We start from the raw sequence: 13,109 nt of genomic DNA, 5'->3' as shown, positions 1-13,109 counted from the left end.
GCTTTCAATAAACTTTCCAACTGGTCACACAAGTCTAAGCTAAAACTAAAAATATACCAAATTTAGTAACTAAAGATACCAAAATTGATAAAATTAAATAAAAAGTGTCAAAATAAGTTGAAGCAATGGTAATAAAATTGTTGCTTGGCTCTCATAAAGCCTCATTAGTGTTGAATATTCGTTTTTTTTTTTGTGATTTTTACTTTTATAGACTTTATAAATAAAGGATAATTTGTTGAATATGAAATTAGATTAATTCAAAAATATTAAACGATATAAGGAGTAATTATTTTTCCAAAGTACAGAATAAAGCGAAAAAAACACAAGAGCTCTATGCAATACTAAAAATTGTAATTCCCAAAAAGTTATAGCTGATATGTGGAGAAATTGTAAACAAAACACCAAGCTTATAGATTAAAATTAATCTGAAATTTTTAAGTTGTAAATTTGCAGTTTTGTTTTGACAACAGAAAAAGCACCAAATCTGATTAGAAATGAATCAACAGATCTTGAAATCCACACGCCTCGTATACAATACGATTGCTTTCAATATGTGGAAATTGTCGGAATAATCAACATTTCTGGGAACTCGTCGAAAGTGGCAACTGTTTTAAGGCCCATATCGAATTCTCACACACACAAACACACACAGATGCGTGTTCCTGACCTTCATGCCAATGGCGTGTTAGCCCCAAGGCATACTAAAACTTTAGGTCAACAGTAGGACACAGATGTCAAATAATTCAGAGTTGACCTTCAGCTGTGGACCTAATCCCTGGAATATTACGAACAGAAGCAAACAAAACATATTTCATGAGATATGATTTACACTTGAAGGCAAAGAAAAGCATATGACTTGATTTTTTCACAACGAATTCTCAGACTCTTGGCACAGGTGTAAACAGTCCGTAAACGAACCCACGCACCCTTCCTCCCGCAGCCCCTGCTCGCTGCAAATAGAAAACGAAGCCGCTGCCAAAGGCAATTAAAGTAAACATATGAAAAACACGCCGGGCGCATATCAAATACAGTTGCGCTGGCCAAAGGAAGAAATGAACACCCCCCCCTCACTCACTCCTTTCCATTGTGCCCAGCAGCCATTTGGCAGTGGGCCAACGAACGCGCACGCCCCATAAATTAAACGCGCGCGCGTCCCTGTATGTCTGTGTAAAGGGGGAACAACAGCCGCAGGGGCGAAAAGGGGATCGAGAGATAAGCGACAGTGCAGAACGCATTTGGTAAAACGGTAAATTTTTCGCAGCAGCGCAGTCCCAAAAAAGGCGAAATTCAAAATCAATGCAGGCGAATGACACAGCAAGAGGACAACGTCAAAAAAAAATAAGCAGAGAGCGAGAGCAAAAAAGATAGTGGCCAGTCATCGTCGGCGCACTCACACACACACGCATTGAGGCTTAAGCTGCGCTGCGGCAGAGACGGCGACTGAGACCGAGACTGAGCTTTTCTGCTGCCTGCACTTCAACTTGAACTTTCGGTCAAGCGGCGGCAACAACAACAACAGCAATAAAAACAAACAGCAGCATTGAGAGATGACAAGACAATTGATGAGCAGATGAGTGGACGAGAGACATATGCGAAAGATAGTGATGAATGAATGGCAGATAAAGTGACCAAAAGCAGCTGCTTACAGCTTACAGTTGTTGTTTTCGTTGCTTGAAGGCAATTCGGCGGCGCATAAAGTTCATTTACACGCCACTGTATAGGCGTGGCAGCTGGAAGAGCATGGAAAATGGGTACCGTACATATGGAATGGGCTATCGTTCATCTTTGGCAGCAACAGGCAGCAAAAGCAATGCCAGAAAAAACGCACACAAAGTAGATGCCCGAAAAGGAGAGCAAACCAGAAATCGAGAATGATTTCGCGCAAAAACCGTATTGAAAAAATTCCAGCAACAAATTTGGCAATGCAGCTGCGACAAAAGCAGCAAAAACAATGCGAGGTGAAAATCTGCGAGAGCAACAGGAATAAAAAACAACAAGAACAAAGCAAATACCAATAAATATGTATGTATGTATGTATGTGCAAGCACGCAAAAAGAACAAGAAATGACAAAATAAGCGGACGGACAGCAGCCAAAAAGGAAAACACTAACGAAAATGAAAATGAATGAAAAAAGCAGCAACAACAACAACAGCAAGTATCATGTCAAACCTGTTTAAAAGAAATGCACGTGTGTTGAGGACTTTACCGCTGCAACAAAAAATGCTCCGCGAGCAATGCATAACAACAACAACAACAAGAGCGAGGCATTTATTAAACGGCACACGAAAAAATGCGTAACGTTTAATTTGCATATTTGCAATGCGGAAAAGGGTAATTGGGAGCGGGCAGCAAAGTGTGTGCGGGAAGGCTGCTACATATTAACACACACACACACACACACACACACACGTGCATGCATATGCATGTGGAATACGCGCAGCAATCTGGAAGTTGATTGGCCGCATTTAAGACAAAGATCTTGTGACAATGTTTACGTGCTTTGGCTGCGGATCAGCTGAGAGAAGTGAGCTTGCGTTTCCAGTTGGAAGTTGCGGTATTTAAGGAAGCTTTTAAGCAAAGAAACAGCAATAATGGAAACTGGATGTTCGTTTGTTTTCGGCAGGTTAGTAGAATTCATTTGTGTTTGCATTGCAAAGAAATGGGTGAAACGGTAAAAAAATATAAATGTGTGAGTCACAATTATGGAATATGAATGTTAAATGGAAACATTCGAGTTGTTTTGTGAGAATGTTCATAGGAAAAAAACAAATTAATCCGCGTGTTTGTGAACGAATGAAGAACTGATATAAAAATTAATTGGTTCAATTAAAAGATAATTTCCTAGTGGGAAAATGGGCTTTTTTCTAGAGCCAGAAAGTAAGCAATTAAGTAAAAATGAACATTGTAAGAATCACACTGGCTTCCACTTGGAATTGTTAAATCAATATAAGTCTTATTAGAAATTGATTAGAAGTATAGAACACTGGCAAAAAGTCACGTGTGCATGTTGACATATGTATGTACATGTTTTTTTTTTTCTCATTAAGTAGAGTCAGATGGAAGTTGTGATATAAAAAGTTCTATGTGCAATTGGAATGTTCCCTTATGTTCACCTATGTAAGTGAAATGCTAAAACAAGCGAAAGTTTGGAAACAGAAGCTCTATGTAAACCTTTTTTTTTTAAGAATATGCGCGTAATACAAATTTTTGGCGAAATAAATTCGGTTGTGATTCAGTTAAAAATGGTGAAAAATGAAACAAAGAAGTGCAAAGTGTTGAAAATAATACTGGAATATTTTTGGAATGCTGGAATTCTGCTTTTTTACACACACACTTTTGACCTTAGAAAGATTCTAAAAGCAAGAGGTAATATAGTCTTCTCTGCATGACAAGCCCACAAATCAAATTTGATATTTTTATCTACCAGCCAAGATAATATCAATAAAGGTATTCAAAACTCAACCTGTTGAGGCATTTCTCACATGTTGATCAATTTAACAAGCTATCAAGTTATCAACAACAATGAACAACACTCCATCAATAATACCAGGCACACAATTCCAATCAGACACACACACACACACGCACACAGAGACGTTGCACATCTATCAATATTCAATGAGATCGCATCACATCGATGTTGATGCCACAAAACAAAAGCCATAAAGAAATATCGAAAAACACACGTAACAAATACGCATCGCGCATTTCAATCGAACTGCAGCAACAACTACAACAACAACAACAATGACAACTTCCAGCGGTGAATGGCAAATGAGCTTCGAATTTGGAAGAGCTTTTGTTGTTGTTGCTTTTTTTGGCGCTTCTCTTTTGTAGCTGTTAACTTGTCGCTTATTATTGTCATTTCGTTAATATTTTTTATTGGTCACTTGAGTTTTTTTGTTTTTTTTTTTTTTTTTTGCACAATTATTAAGGAAACATTTGTAATTTGTTGTTTAATCAAAAAATTTCACTGCATAAAACACTTTCGTTTTGCTTTCCAACGCATATTCTTTGCACAAGAAGAAGAAGAAGATGAAAAAAGCGACTACAACTGTAATTGTCTCTATATTTTTTTTTCTGTGCTCACTTTTGTCACTTATTCGCTTCACGAATTTCACTTTTCGGCGCGTGCCGGCATTTCTCAGCACTCGATCGTGGAACGAGCTTTCGCGCATTCTGGTTTCTGATAAGAATATGTGCACGCAAATTGACGGCAGGTAGAAGCATAATTTTTACCTCATTTCGGCACACACATGTACACAGAGAGAAAACCCTCGCACTATGCAGACTTTTCGTCACTTTTTTTATTTAATTGATTTGATTTTTTGTAAATTTTGTTTTGTTAAAATTCGTTCAACGAATTTTTGGCTTTAGTTTCGCCGTTGTTGCTGCTGCTGCTGTCTGCCTGCAACTGTTGCTGCTGCTGCTAATTTGCAAATGATGCGTTGCCGTTGCCGATGTTGCCGTTGCATGAGCAGAATTGGCAGAAGCGTAACAACAACAACAACAACAACAAGAATAACGCACGCATGTTGTACGGAGGCGACGCGAAAGAACTTCGACTGCTGCTCTCGGCTCACATACGGGACGATAAACGACCAACGACCAACACTCGACGCCCACACGAGTCGATTATCAAAACGAAACTGAAATCCCAATTGGACTGCGGCGGCTGCTGCTGTTGCTGCCCCAGCTGCGCTGCCTACTGGCTGGCGCACGAAGCTCAGATTTCAGGTTCCACACGAAAACAGAGAGCCACCAAATGAGTGCGAGAGAGCGTGAGAGAGCGAGAGCGAATGCCATCCACACAACTGGAATGGCAACAACCGTTAAGCGAGGTCGTCGCCATGTGTGTGTGTGTGTGAACCAGTGCAGTTGTTGCATTTACATAGCGCATTCTGCTTCTGGGGGTGTGAGTGGGTGTTGCAGTTGCATGGGGGCACATTTTCCTGTTTATTTACATTTACATTTATTTACATTACAAATGCAAGCGATTATTGTCGCCGCTTGGGCACAGTTTGCGCAAATACAGTTAGCAGCGTGGCGAGCACGAAACCGACTGCCCGCATTAGCCAAAACAAACAACCAAACAACAAAAACAACAACAGTTGTTGCCGGCCCCTTCAAAGGCCCGACTTGGAATGCACTGTTATTTGCATAGCCCTCGTTCCACTCCGTTCGTCTCTGTGCTCTGTGTTCGCCTCTGCTCCGTGGGGGTCTACCCCAAAAGTATGCAGTAGGCGGCGCGCGATAACAAAAACAAACTATAAACGACCGGCACGGGACACCAATACATAAACAACGTTCGCTGGGCAGAGCAGTTGGCGCCGCAGCTGTTTTTTTGTCTTACGTTGGCGCTCAGAGAGTAACTCTCACGCATTGGAATGACAACATAAACAGTTGTTTTTTTCACACTGCACAACAAACAAAAGATTACTGTTCTTAAAAACGAACTTCTACAAAACGTAAATTGTTAAATACTTCATAAAACTTTTCAAAAAGCATTTTCTAAACCCAACTCTATTTTGTTGGAGTTGCATATATGTACCTTAACAATTTAATACAATTTTTTTTTTTAAAAAAGCAAAACGAATTTTTGCCAAATAGGAGTTTTTTTTTAAGTTGCAAAACAAACTGTTTAAAATATATACAAAAATCTTTAAATTAAAATTGCCGTAGCTAGAAGACGTTAATTAGCTTAGTAAATTATTTTTCAATCCTCTTCTATTGCTGTGTATCAAGCAATTTATAACTATTCGGCTACAGGGAGATACTAATATACACATAATATTATTTTCGGTAATTTAAAAAAAAAATGCTGATTCTACTCTCTGAACACCTCATACATAAAAGTTTTAATTTACAAGCGATTACTTTGTGCACAGTGTACTTCTTGCAAGGTAATTATTCAGAAATTCGATAGCGTCGGATGTCGTATCATTTAATATCCTGAAACGTAGCTATACAAAAAACATTATGTTAGCTAGTGTAACACAACCACCAGCTCCACCACGCGCTCTGTGGATAGCATTGGCTGAGAGTAGTGGATACTGGAAAGCGGAATGGCGCTCAGCTTAGTTAACCGCAAGCAGCAACAACAAGCAAAGAGAGCTCTCGCGCTCTCTCGCACGCACACAAGCACACAAGTGAACGGCATCCACATGGGCACTGGAACGCGCGCTTCTTCTGCGACGGCGTCGTGCACTTGCTCGCTTGCGTTTATCAACAGCCGCGCAACTGTTGTTGTTGTTGTTGTTGCTGTTGTGTTTGCCGCAGCTGGTCACATACCCGAAGTTGTTGTTGCTGCTGATAAGGCCATTGGCAGTTTTGGAGTTGCAACTGATAAGAGAGCAGTACGAGAGAGAGAGAGAGAGAGAGGGAGATGGAGAGAGAGCGAGCGCATCTGTGAGATAAACACACAGTTTTGAGAGGGGCGTATCGCGACCAACTGTTGCTGGCATTAGACCAAAAGCCAAACGGCAAATATGCATGCCCCAGTTTTTTGGTTGCAGCTGCCGCTGCGAGCGGCCCCTATCAAAGCTAATGAGCCGCGCGCGACAATAAAGTTAATTGTATGCCCACACCCCGCCCCGTTTCTGGCCAGGCACCTGCCAGCCCGGCCCCCAGACTCACCTCATTTGTGCCAGCTTGCGCTCGTCATAGCTCTCCAGGCGCTGGTACTGCACCGCCTGGCGATTGGGCAATGTGGCATGCTGTGCTCCACCCGCCGAATGGCGACGATAGTCCGTAAAGCTCTCGCTCTTGCGCAGTCCCGGAATCTTGCCGGAACTGTTCCGCCAGTATTTGATCATCCGATGCAGCGTCGTCGGCGACGCCGTTGCCAGCGACGTTTCGCTGCCGATGCCGACGCTGACACCGCTGCGCGCTGTCGGCGCACCGTGATCCACCAGCGTCCTGTAGGAACTCATTTTGTTGGTGAAAATCCTGCGATATAATATTCCCTTCGCATGCCTTGCGACGCGCTAAAGAATAGCCCCGAACCGCAGAACGGACCAGAACTGAACAGAACCCAAACGAACCCGAGCGTTATTATCTGACACCACCAGACCGAGTGGTTTTCGTAATTGTACTGATCGCTTTTGTCTCTTGCTCCATGTCGGCTTCCATTTTCATATAATTATATACATATATGTATATATTATTTCTTTATATTTACGATTTTTCATCTTTTTTTTCTCGTCGCTCTCTGCGCTGGTTTTGTTTTATGTGAATACCCTGTATGCACTGAAAATGGGTAAAAAGTGTATAACTAATATTTGACCCCATAAATTATATATATTATCATATCAGGCGATCTAGACATGTTCTTCTGCCTATCTGCATGCGTCGATCTTAGAAACTATAAAATCAAGAAACTTTCAATTTGATATATATACTCTTGAATGCCACAAGAATAAGAAGACTTAATATATCCATATTATCGATACAATATTGACAATATTGATAAATATTTCGATTTGGAAAAATACATTTTTTAAGCATAACTCGAAGCTATATAACATCTAGAGACATCAAATTTGATATGCAGATTTTCTATTATTATGTGTATTTCCCTTTTCTGGATTTCCCCATTTCTTTCCAAACTCGAAACTTACTGAATTTTAAAAGCTAAAGCCTTAAACTTTGGTATACACACGGCTTATAGCGCCGTTCAATATTGTATTCAATTTCATAAAGATCAGCATTGAGACAACCAAGTTATTCAAGCATAGTTCTTGAGGAAAGGAAGCTAGAACGTTTGTAACAGGTTGCAGGGCATTTGCTAGTCGTGTTCCCATTCAATTCAATTTTGTTTTATTGCTTTATTCACTTGACTCTCTTTTTCTGTAATTTCTTTTCGTACATATTAATTATATTGCGGTTCGGCTGCTGATAAAACTGCGTACTAAAATATTTTATACTGTTTACTCAGCAAGTGAATTGGATATATGGGCATGAGCATAAAGTATTTACATAAATAAGCTTTATTTTGCTGAGTTTATTCAAAAACCATATGTAGATATGTGAGTATATGATAGATACGAATGTTTCGTGGCATTCGTGGAAGAGTCTACCAAAAGCTGGGTTACGGTAAAGAAATAATGAGTTTGTAATGCGATACTAAAACTATGATTGATGGCGATTGGAGGGGTCTCTGGTTCTGGAGGGAAAGTCGTTGTGGTAAGCGATTTATGTTTATTTTGTTATATACCCTCGTAGAGAGCATTATAATGTTGTCATGAATTGTGTAACGCATAGAAGAAGATATCTTCGACCCCCCGTACCCAAGAATATATATATTCTAGATCAGCATCAACAGCCGAGCTTATATATTCATGCTTGTCTGACTGTCTGTTTGTTCATTATTATTATAGTTTTTTTTTTATCAATATTTCAAGCTATACAGTATTTTTAAAGGATTTGTACTTCCCATAGATATCCTTAACTTATTATTATACCCTGAACCTATTAAAAATGGGTATAAGGGTATATTGTATTTGTGCAAAATCCAAATGTATGTAACAGGCTGAAGGAAGCATCTCCGACCCCATAAAGTATATATTTTCTTGATCAGCACCAATAGCCGAGTCGATCCAGCCATGTCTGTCTGTCCGTCTGTCCGTCCTTCCGTCTGTCCGTCTGTCCGTATGTATGAACGCAAGGATCTCAGAACCTATAAGAACCTAGAGACTTGAAATGACTTAGATGTAGGTGGTCCTAGTGCCTGCGCAGATCGAGTTTGTTTCCGATAATCGATAACTTACTCCGTTTCCAAGCAATCGATAAAAAATCGATATAGATATCCTGTTTTTTGGGTAATTTTGGTAAATAATAAGAGCTAGAGTCACCAAACTTGACATATAGCTTCTAAATAGAATATGTATATGCATTTGATGTTGGAAGAAGAGGGTTCAGGGTATCCCCTAGTCGGGAGCTCCCGACTAGAACCTCTCACTTGTTATATTTATAACTACATAGAAACAATTATTTACAATTTCAGTAAGCTAATCTTAATAATAAACAAACAATTTTTATTTTGGACTGTTAAGATTTGTAGTCTTAAAAAATTTTTAAATATTTTATTTTACTTTTTTAATAAAAGTATTAACTTTTTAATAGCTTAACTAAAGTGATAACCCAATTTAAAATGCATAATTCTGTATATGAAATAATTTTCAATGCGGTTTTTCTTTTCCCTCTCTCAATGGTCTCCCATTTCATTTTCTTTCAAATTGAATTCAGCATTAAAATTTCTCTCAGTGCAGCTAGTTCCCCTCGTTTGCATTGTCTTGTTTTGATAGCGAAACAGAACTAAATTGATAAGCGTCCCGACTAAATGAGTGGCACGCCTTGTCCACAGTCTAAGCTGCAGTTGCATGATACAGAGTAATCCATTTATGCCCCCTAGTTGCCACCTGCATCGAGACTTAATTGTAATCAATCAAAAAGCTGCGCTAATCAATCAATTTATGATTCTATGTGCTTCCTCTTGAACTCAACCCACGCTCCGTTTTGCAGGTTAAACTTAGTCACAGTTATTCAAGGTCTCACTTGAGACCACAAGAAACGTTTGTTTTTTTTAAATTTTATTATATTTTCTTGATATAATAATTCAGTTATTTAATCAGGTGACGCAAGTTTTTAAGAATGTGTGGACGCAGTCCCCCCACCTCACCTGTGGCTAGCTAATTGTAAGAGCAAGAATGGATTTTCCGATACGCCGCTTACTAAATACCCTAACACATATGATAAGGCTGTAGATCGGAGCTGTTATTTATATTTTATTGCATTGAAAACACAGAAAACACAGACGAACTGAGTTTGGCATCAAACTATATTTTCTCAAACTCAACCCATAAATAATTTACTTACTGGTGCATAACACTTTTAACGTCCACTCAAACCAAGGCTTAAACCAAAAACCAATTTAAGGATATCAAAACCAATTTTAGAATTCACAAGCCAAGCTTTAAGCCAGAGAGTAGACGTTTTTTGTGTATATATATATTCAATTTTCCGACCGAAACCTTTAATTTTTTTTCAAGCCTATTTTGGAAATAGCTAAAAAAGTTATCAATAATTTATACATTATTGCTTTTTGTTCTGAGAAAAACAATTTTATAGCCTTTTACAAAAGTAAAGTAAAACACATTTGTTGAGTGCGCAACAAAATTGCAATACCCTTGGCAAGAGCACAGAAAGTCGCGCTGTGAGTGGCATTAGAAGTGGATATCGTAAATGTTGCCCCACTCGCAATGCAACAATGAGTCAATAAGTCAATAAGTCAAGCGTTCAGTGTTTAGTTTATGTGCGATTGGCTCGTAATATTGCAATTTTATGGCCCAGTCCCGCGGAGCGCGATAATGGGCCAGACGTTGCGGCGACCTGATAACATTGAGGCTACATAGAACGAGTTCTGGTCGGTGCCAGAGAGGGAGAGAGACGGGATGAGGGAGAGAGAGAGAGGGGGAGAGGGAGAGAGTAACCTGCCGGGCGACTAATCAATGGCCACTTATCAAAAGCCGCACTAAATGGTAATCGTATATAGACGCCAAATCAGATAAATCAAACATGGCAAACAAATCGCATGATAACGCAAACAGGTAGCCAGTTAGCCAGCTAGCCAGCTAGTTGGCCAACTGGACTCCACGCCCCGTTCCCCCCTTTTTGCGTCCAGTGAAATGCAATCGAAACGCATCGGAATCGAAAAGCGAAAACTAAATCGCTGCCAGCCATCAAATGTCATTATAAAATCGCTACTGTAACGCCGACTGGCGAAAGCCTAGCTAGATTTATGTTGGCATTTCCTAGCCGCCCCAAGCCCCAACTCCCCGCTCCTCCGCCCGCTGCTGCACGGCCCCCGCTTTGCAAATGTTGTGTGTTTGATGTCAAAATTACATTAAAGCGGAAATTGCTGACCGCAACTGCAGCAAAGCTCTCATGTGTCTAGCTGATGGGGGGTGGTGGTTGTGGGTTGATAGGGGAGCGATGGGGGAAGGGGGACGGGCGGCTGCTGTGTGGGGGCTGACATGCAACACCCGCGACAGTTTTCCTTCGTCGGCGACATAAATCAGGCCCGCGTCTTGGCCTGAAATGCGAGACACTTGCATTTTTGTTTTCGTGGGGGGAACTTGTCACACTTACAGCCCCTCCAGCCCCGCTCTAAACCACCTAGCCAGCGTCACTGTACACCCCTCCCATACACCCTACCGTACACCCTGCTGTAGCCAGCTGCAGAGTGCGTAGACGTAATACGACGGCGTCCACAGTCGCGACGGCACGCGAGCCATGTCTGCCAGCAGGCAGCACACATATATCATTCCTCTGATCCACGGTGGTGCAGCGGACACCGGACGACGGACGGCGGCTGGTGGTCAGTGGACGACGGACAGTGGTCCGTGTCGTTACTTTAATTGACATGTGTTCATTAGGAGAGTCGAACATTTCGGCCAGTGGTTGCTTTGTGGCCAGCAGCAGCCGAGGAGAAAGTAAATCAGTTCGAGGAGTGAGGACAAATGGTGGACTCGAATTTCTAGACGAATCATCCGGCGGGTTAGAACCAATCAATATTTTTGATAATTCCCTAAAATATTCTATATTTCCCACCTACATAACTCAGCCAAAACTCAACCGATTTTAATAAGGTTTGACTTCTTGTTCATGATTTAACTTTTTGATTTATTTGGCATCAAAATCTGGCAACGTTATTCCTGGTCAAAATTTATGTGATATATCGTATATAGACATAGGTCGAAACTTCCCATCCCCATAACTCGGTCAAATCTCATCCGAATTCCACGAGGCTTGGCTTTATGTTAATGGTTTAGCCTCTAGATACAGTTTGCGTCATGTCCGTACCAAGGGCAAGGCCGGGTCGAACCCGCTAGTATAAAATATAAAAATTGATTATAAATGATATCTTTTCTAATCATAAAACGCACAATTTCATTTAATCGTGAATTACTTAATTTGTTTTATTTAAAAATTAAAAATGTAAGAGTTTCAGGTCTTATCATTCTTTATTTCACGATCCCAACAACACATGCTAATTTCTTAAAGATTAAAGATGAATATAATCATTTAATAAAAATATCGTTAAGTTATCTTAATTTTATAGAGAATAGAAGCAATTAAATTCAAAACCCTCAAATGAGCTTAATTGTTTGCTGATAAAAACATAAAAGTTCACTTGGATCTTGTATTTTTAAGTCCGTTATCATAGTTTGATGATAGTTGAGGTGAATATTCAAATATGCAAAGGAACAAATATCATCAGAATCGTAAAAGATCTGCTGCTGGATTGAATGCTGTTAAGCTGTGTCCATTTAATAGAGACAATTGTGAGATAGTTCTCATTTAGGAACTGATATCTGTCTTGCCTGCGACTGATAGGAACTTGACTTGGAACAGGGAAATGCTTTGTTTTCAGCCTTCATTTCATTTTGTCTAGGAAGATATCCCATACAGAATGTATTTGCTATCTTAAGTGACCTTCGAGTTGCTTTAATCTGACCGCCTCGAAGAACTCGTTGACATTTGCTTTGGTTAACTTGCCCCCAGGCCACCAGCTGTTGTGGCAACCACTATAAATGGAGGAGGAACTATTTTTGAGCTGAAGACAAAGTTCGAGGGGCTATCGAGAAACGCATCAACCTTTTGACCTCGCTGCTAATTGCCCTTCGAAGTCGGATCTGTTGGGTAATCCAACAGCTGTTTTATCGTTATATTTTCTTTCGTATCCTATCGCCTGACCTTTTGGCCCCTTGGCCTTTTAGGAATGGCCATTTGCTCAGTGAAATGACGACGGCGATAAAAGTTATAGGCGCCATAAATTAAAATGCAAATTAAAAGTCACCAAAAAGGGCGGCCGGAGCCGGAGTAGGAAGCCAAAAAATAATTATAGCTGGGGAGAATAGTATTGTGTCGCTTTTTTATCGCCTTAATTATGGCCAATATTTGGCCAATAAAAAGTTGACTTGGCAGAAAAAGTTGCCAAGTGCTCGTCATCAGTGGCTCGATTCCTAAGTTTGGCCAAAGCAAAAGTATTTTTATTTTATTTTTTCTTTTTTTTTTTGCTTGTTGTTTTTGCGTCTTTTTTTCTGCT

General features: G+C 40.2%; 1 protein-coding gene across 1 annotated transcript in view; it reads right to left on the bottom strand.

Moving 5' to 3' along the window:
* LOC115758584 (rap1 GTPase-activating protein 1) overlaps window positions 1-6,702 on the bottom strand; it is a 108,391-nt gene extending 101,689 nt beyond the window's left edge. Inside the window, exon 1 of the mRNA XM_030699304.1 lies at window positions 6,638-6,702. Within this exon, the coding sequence (XP_030555164.1) occupies window positions 6,638-6,642 (5 nt within the window). The 5' untranslated portion in view covers window positions 6,643-6,702. The remainder of the gene's footprint in view (window positions 1-6,637) is intronic.
* Between the last annotated feature and the right edge of the window lie 6,407 nt (window positions 6,703-13,109).

This window comes from Drosophila novamexicana, unplaced genomic scaffold, assembly GCF_003285875.2.
Source record: "Drosophila novamexicana strain 15010-1031.04,08,12 unplaced genomic scaffold, DnovRS2.1 tig00000193-arrow-pilon, whole genome shotgun sequence".
Lineage (NCBI taxonomy): Eukaryota > Metazoa > Arthropoda > Insecta > Diptera > Drosophilidae > Drosophila > Drosophila novamexicana.
Note: the sequence above shows the minus strand (reverse complement) of the source record. Positions and strands in the feature narration are given on the sequence as shown.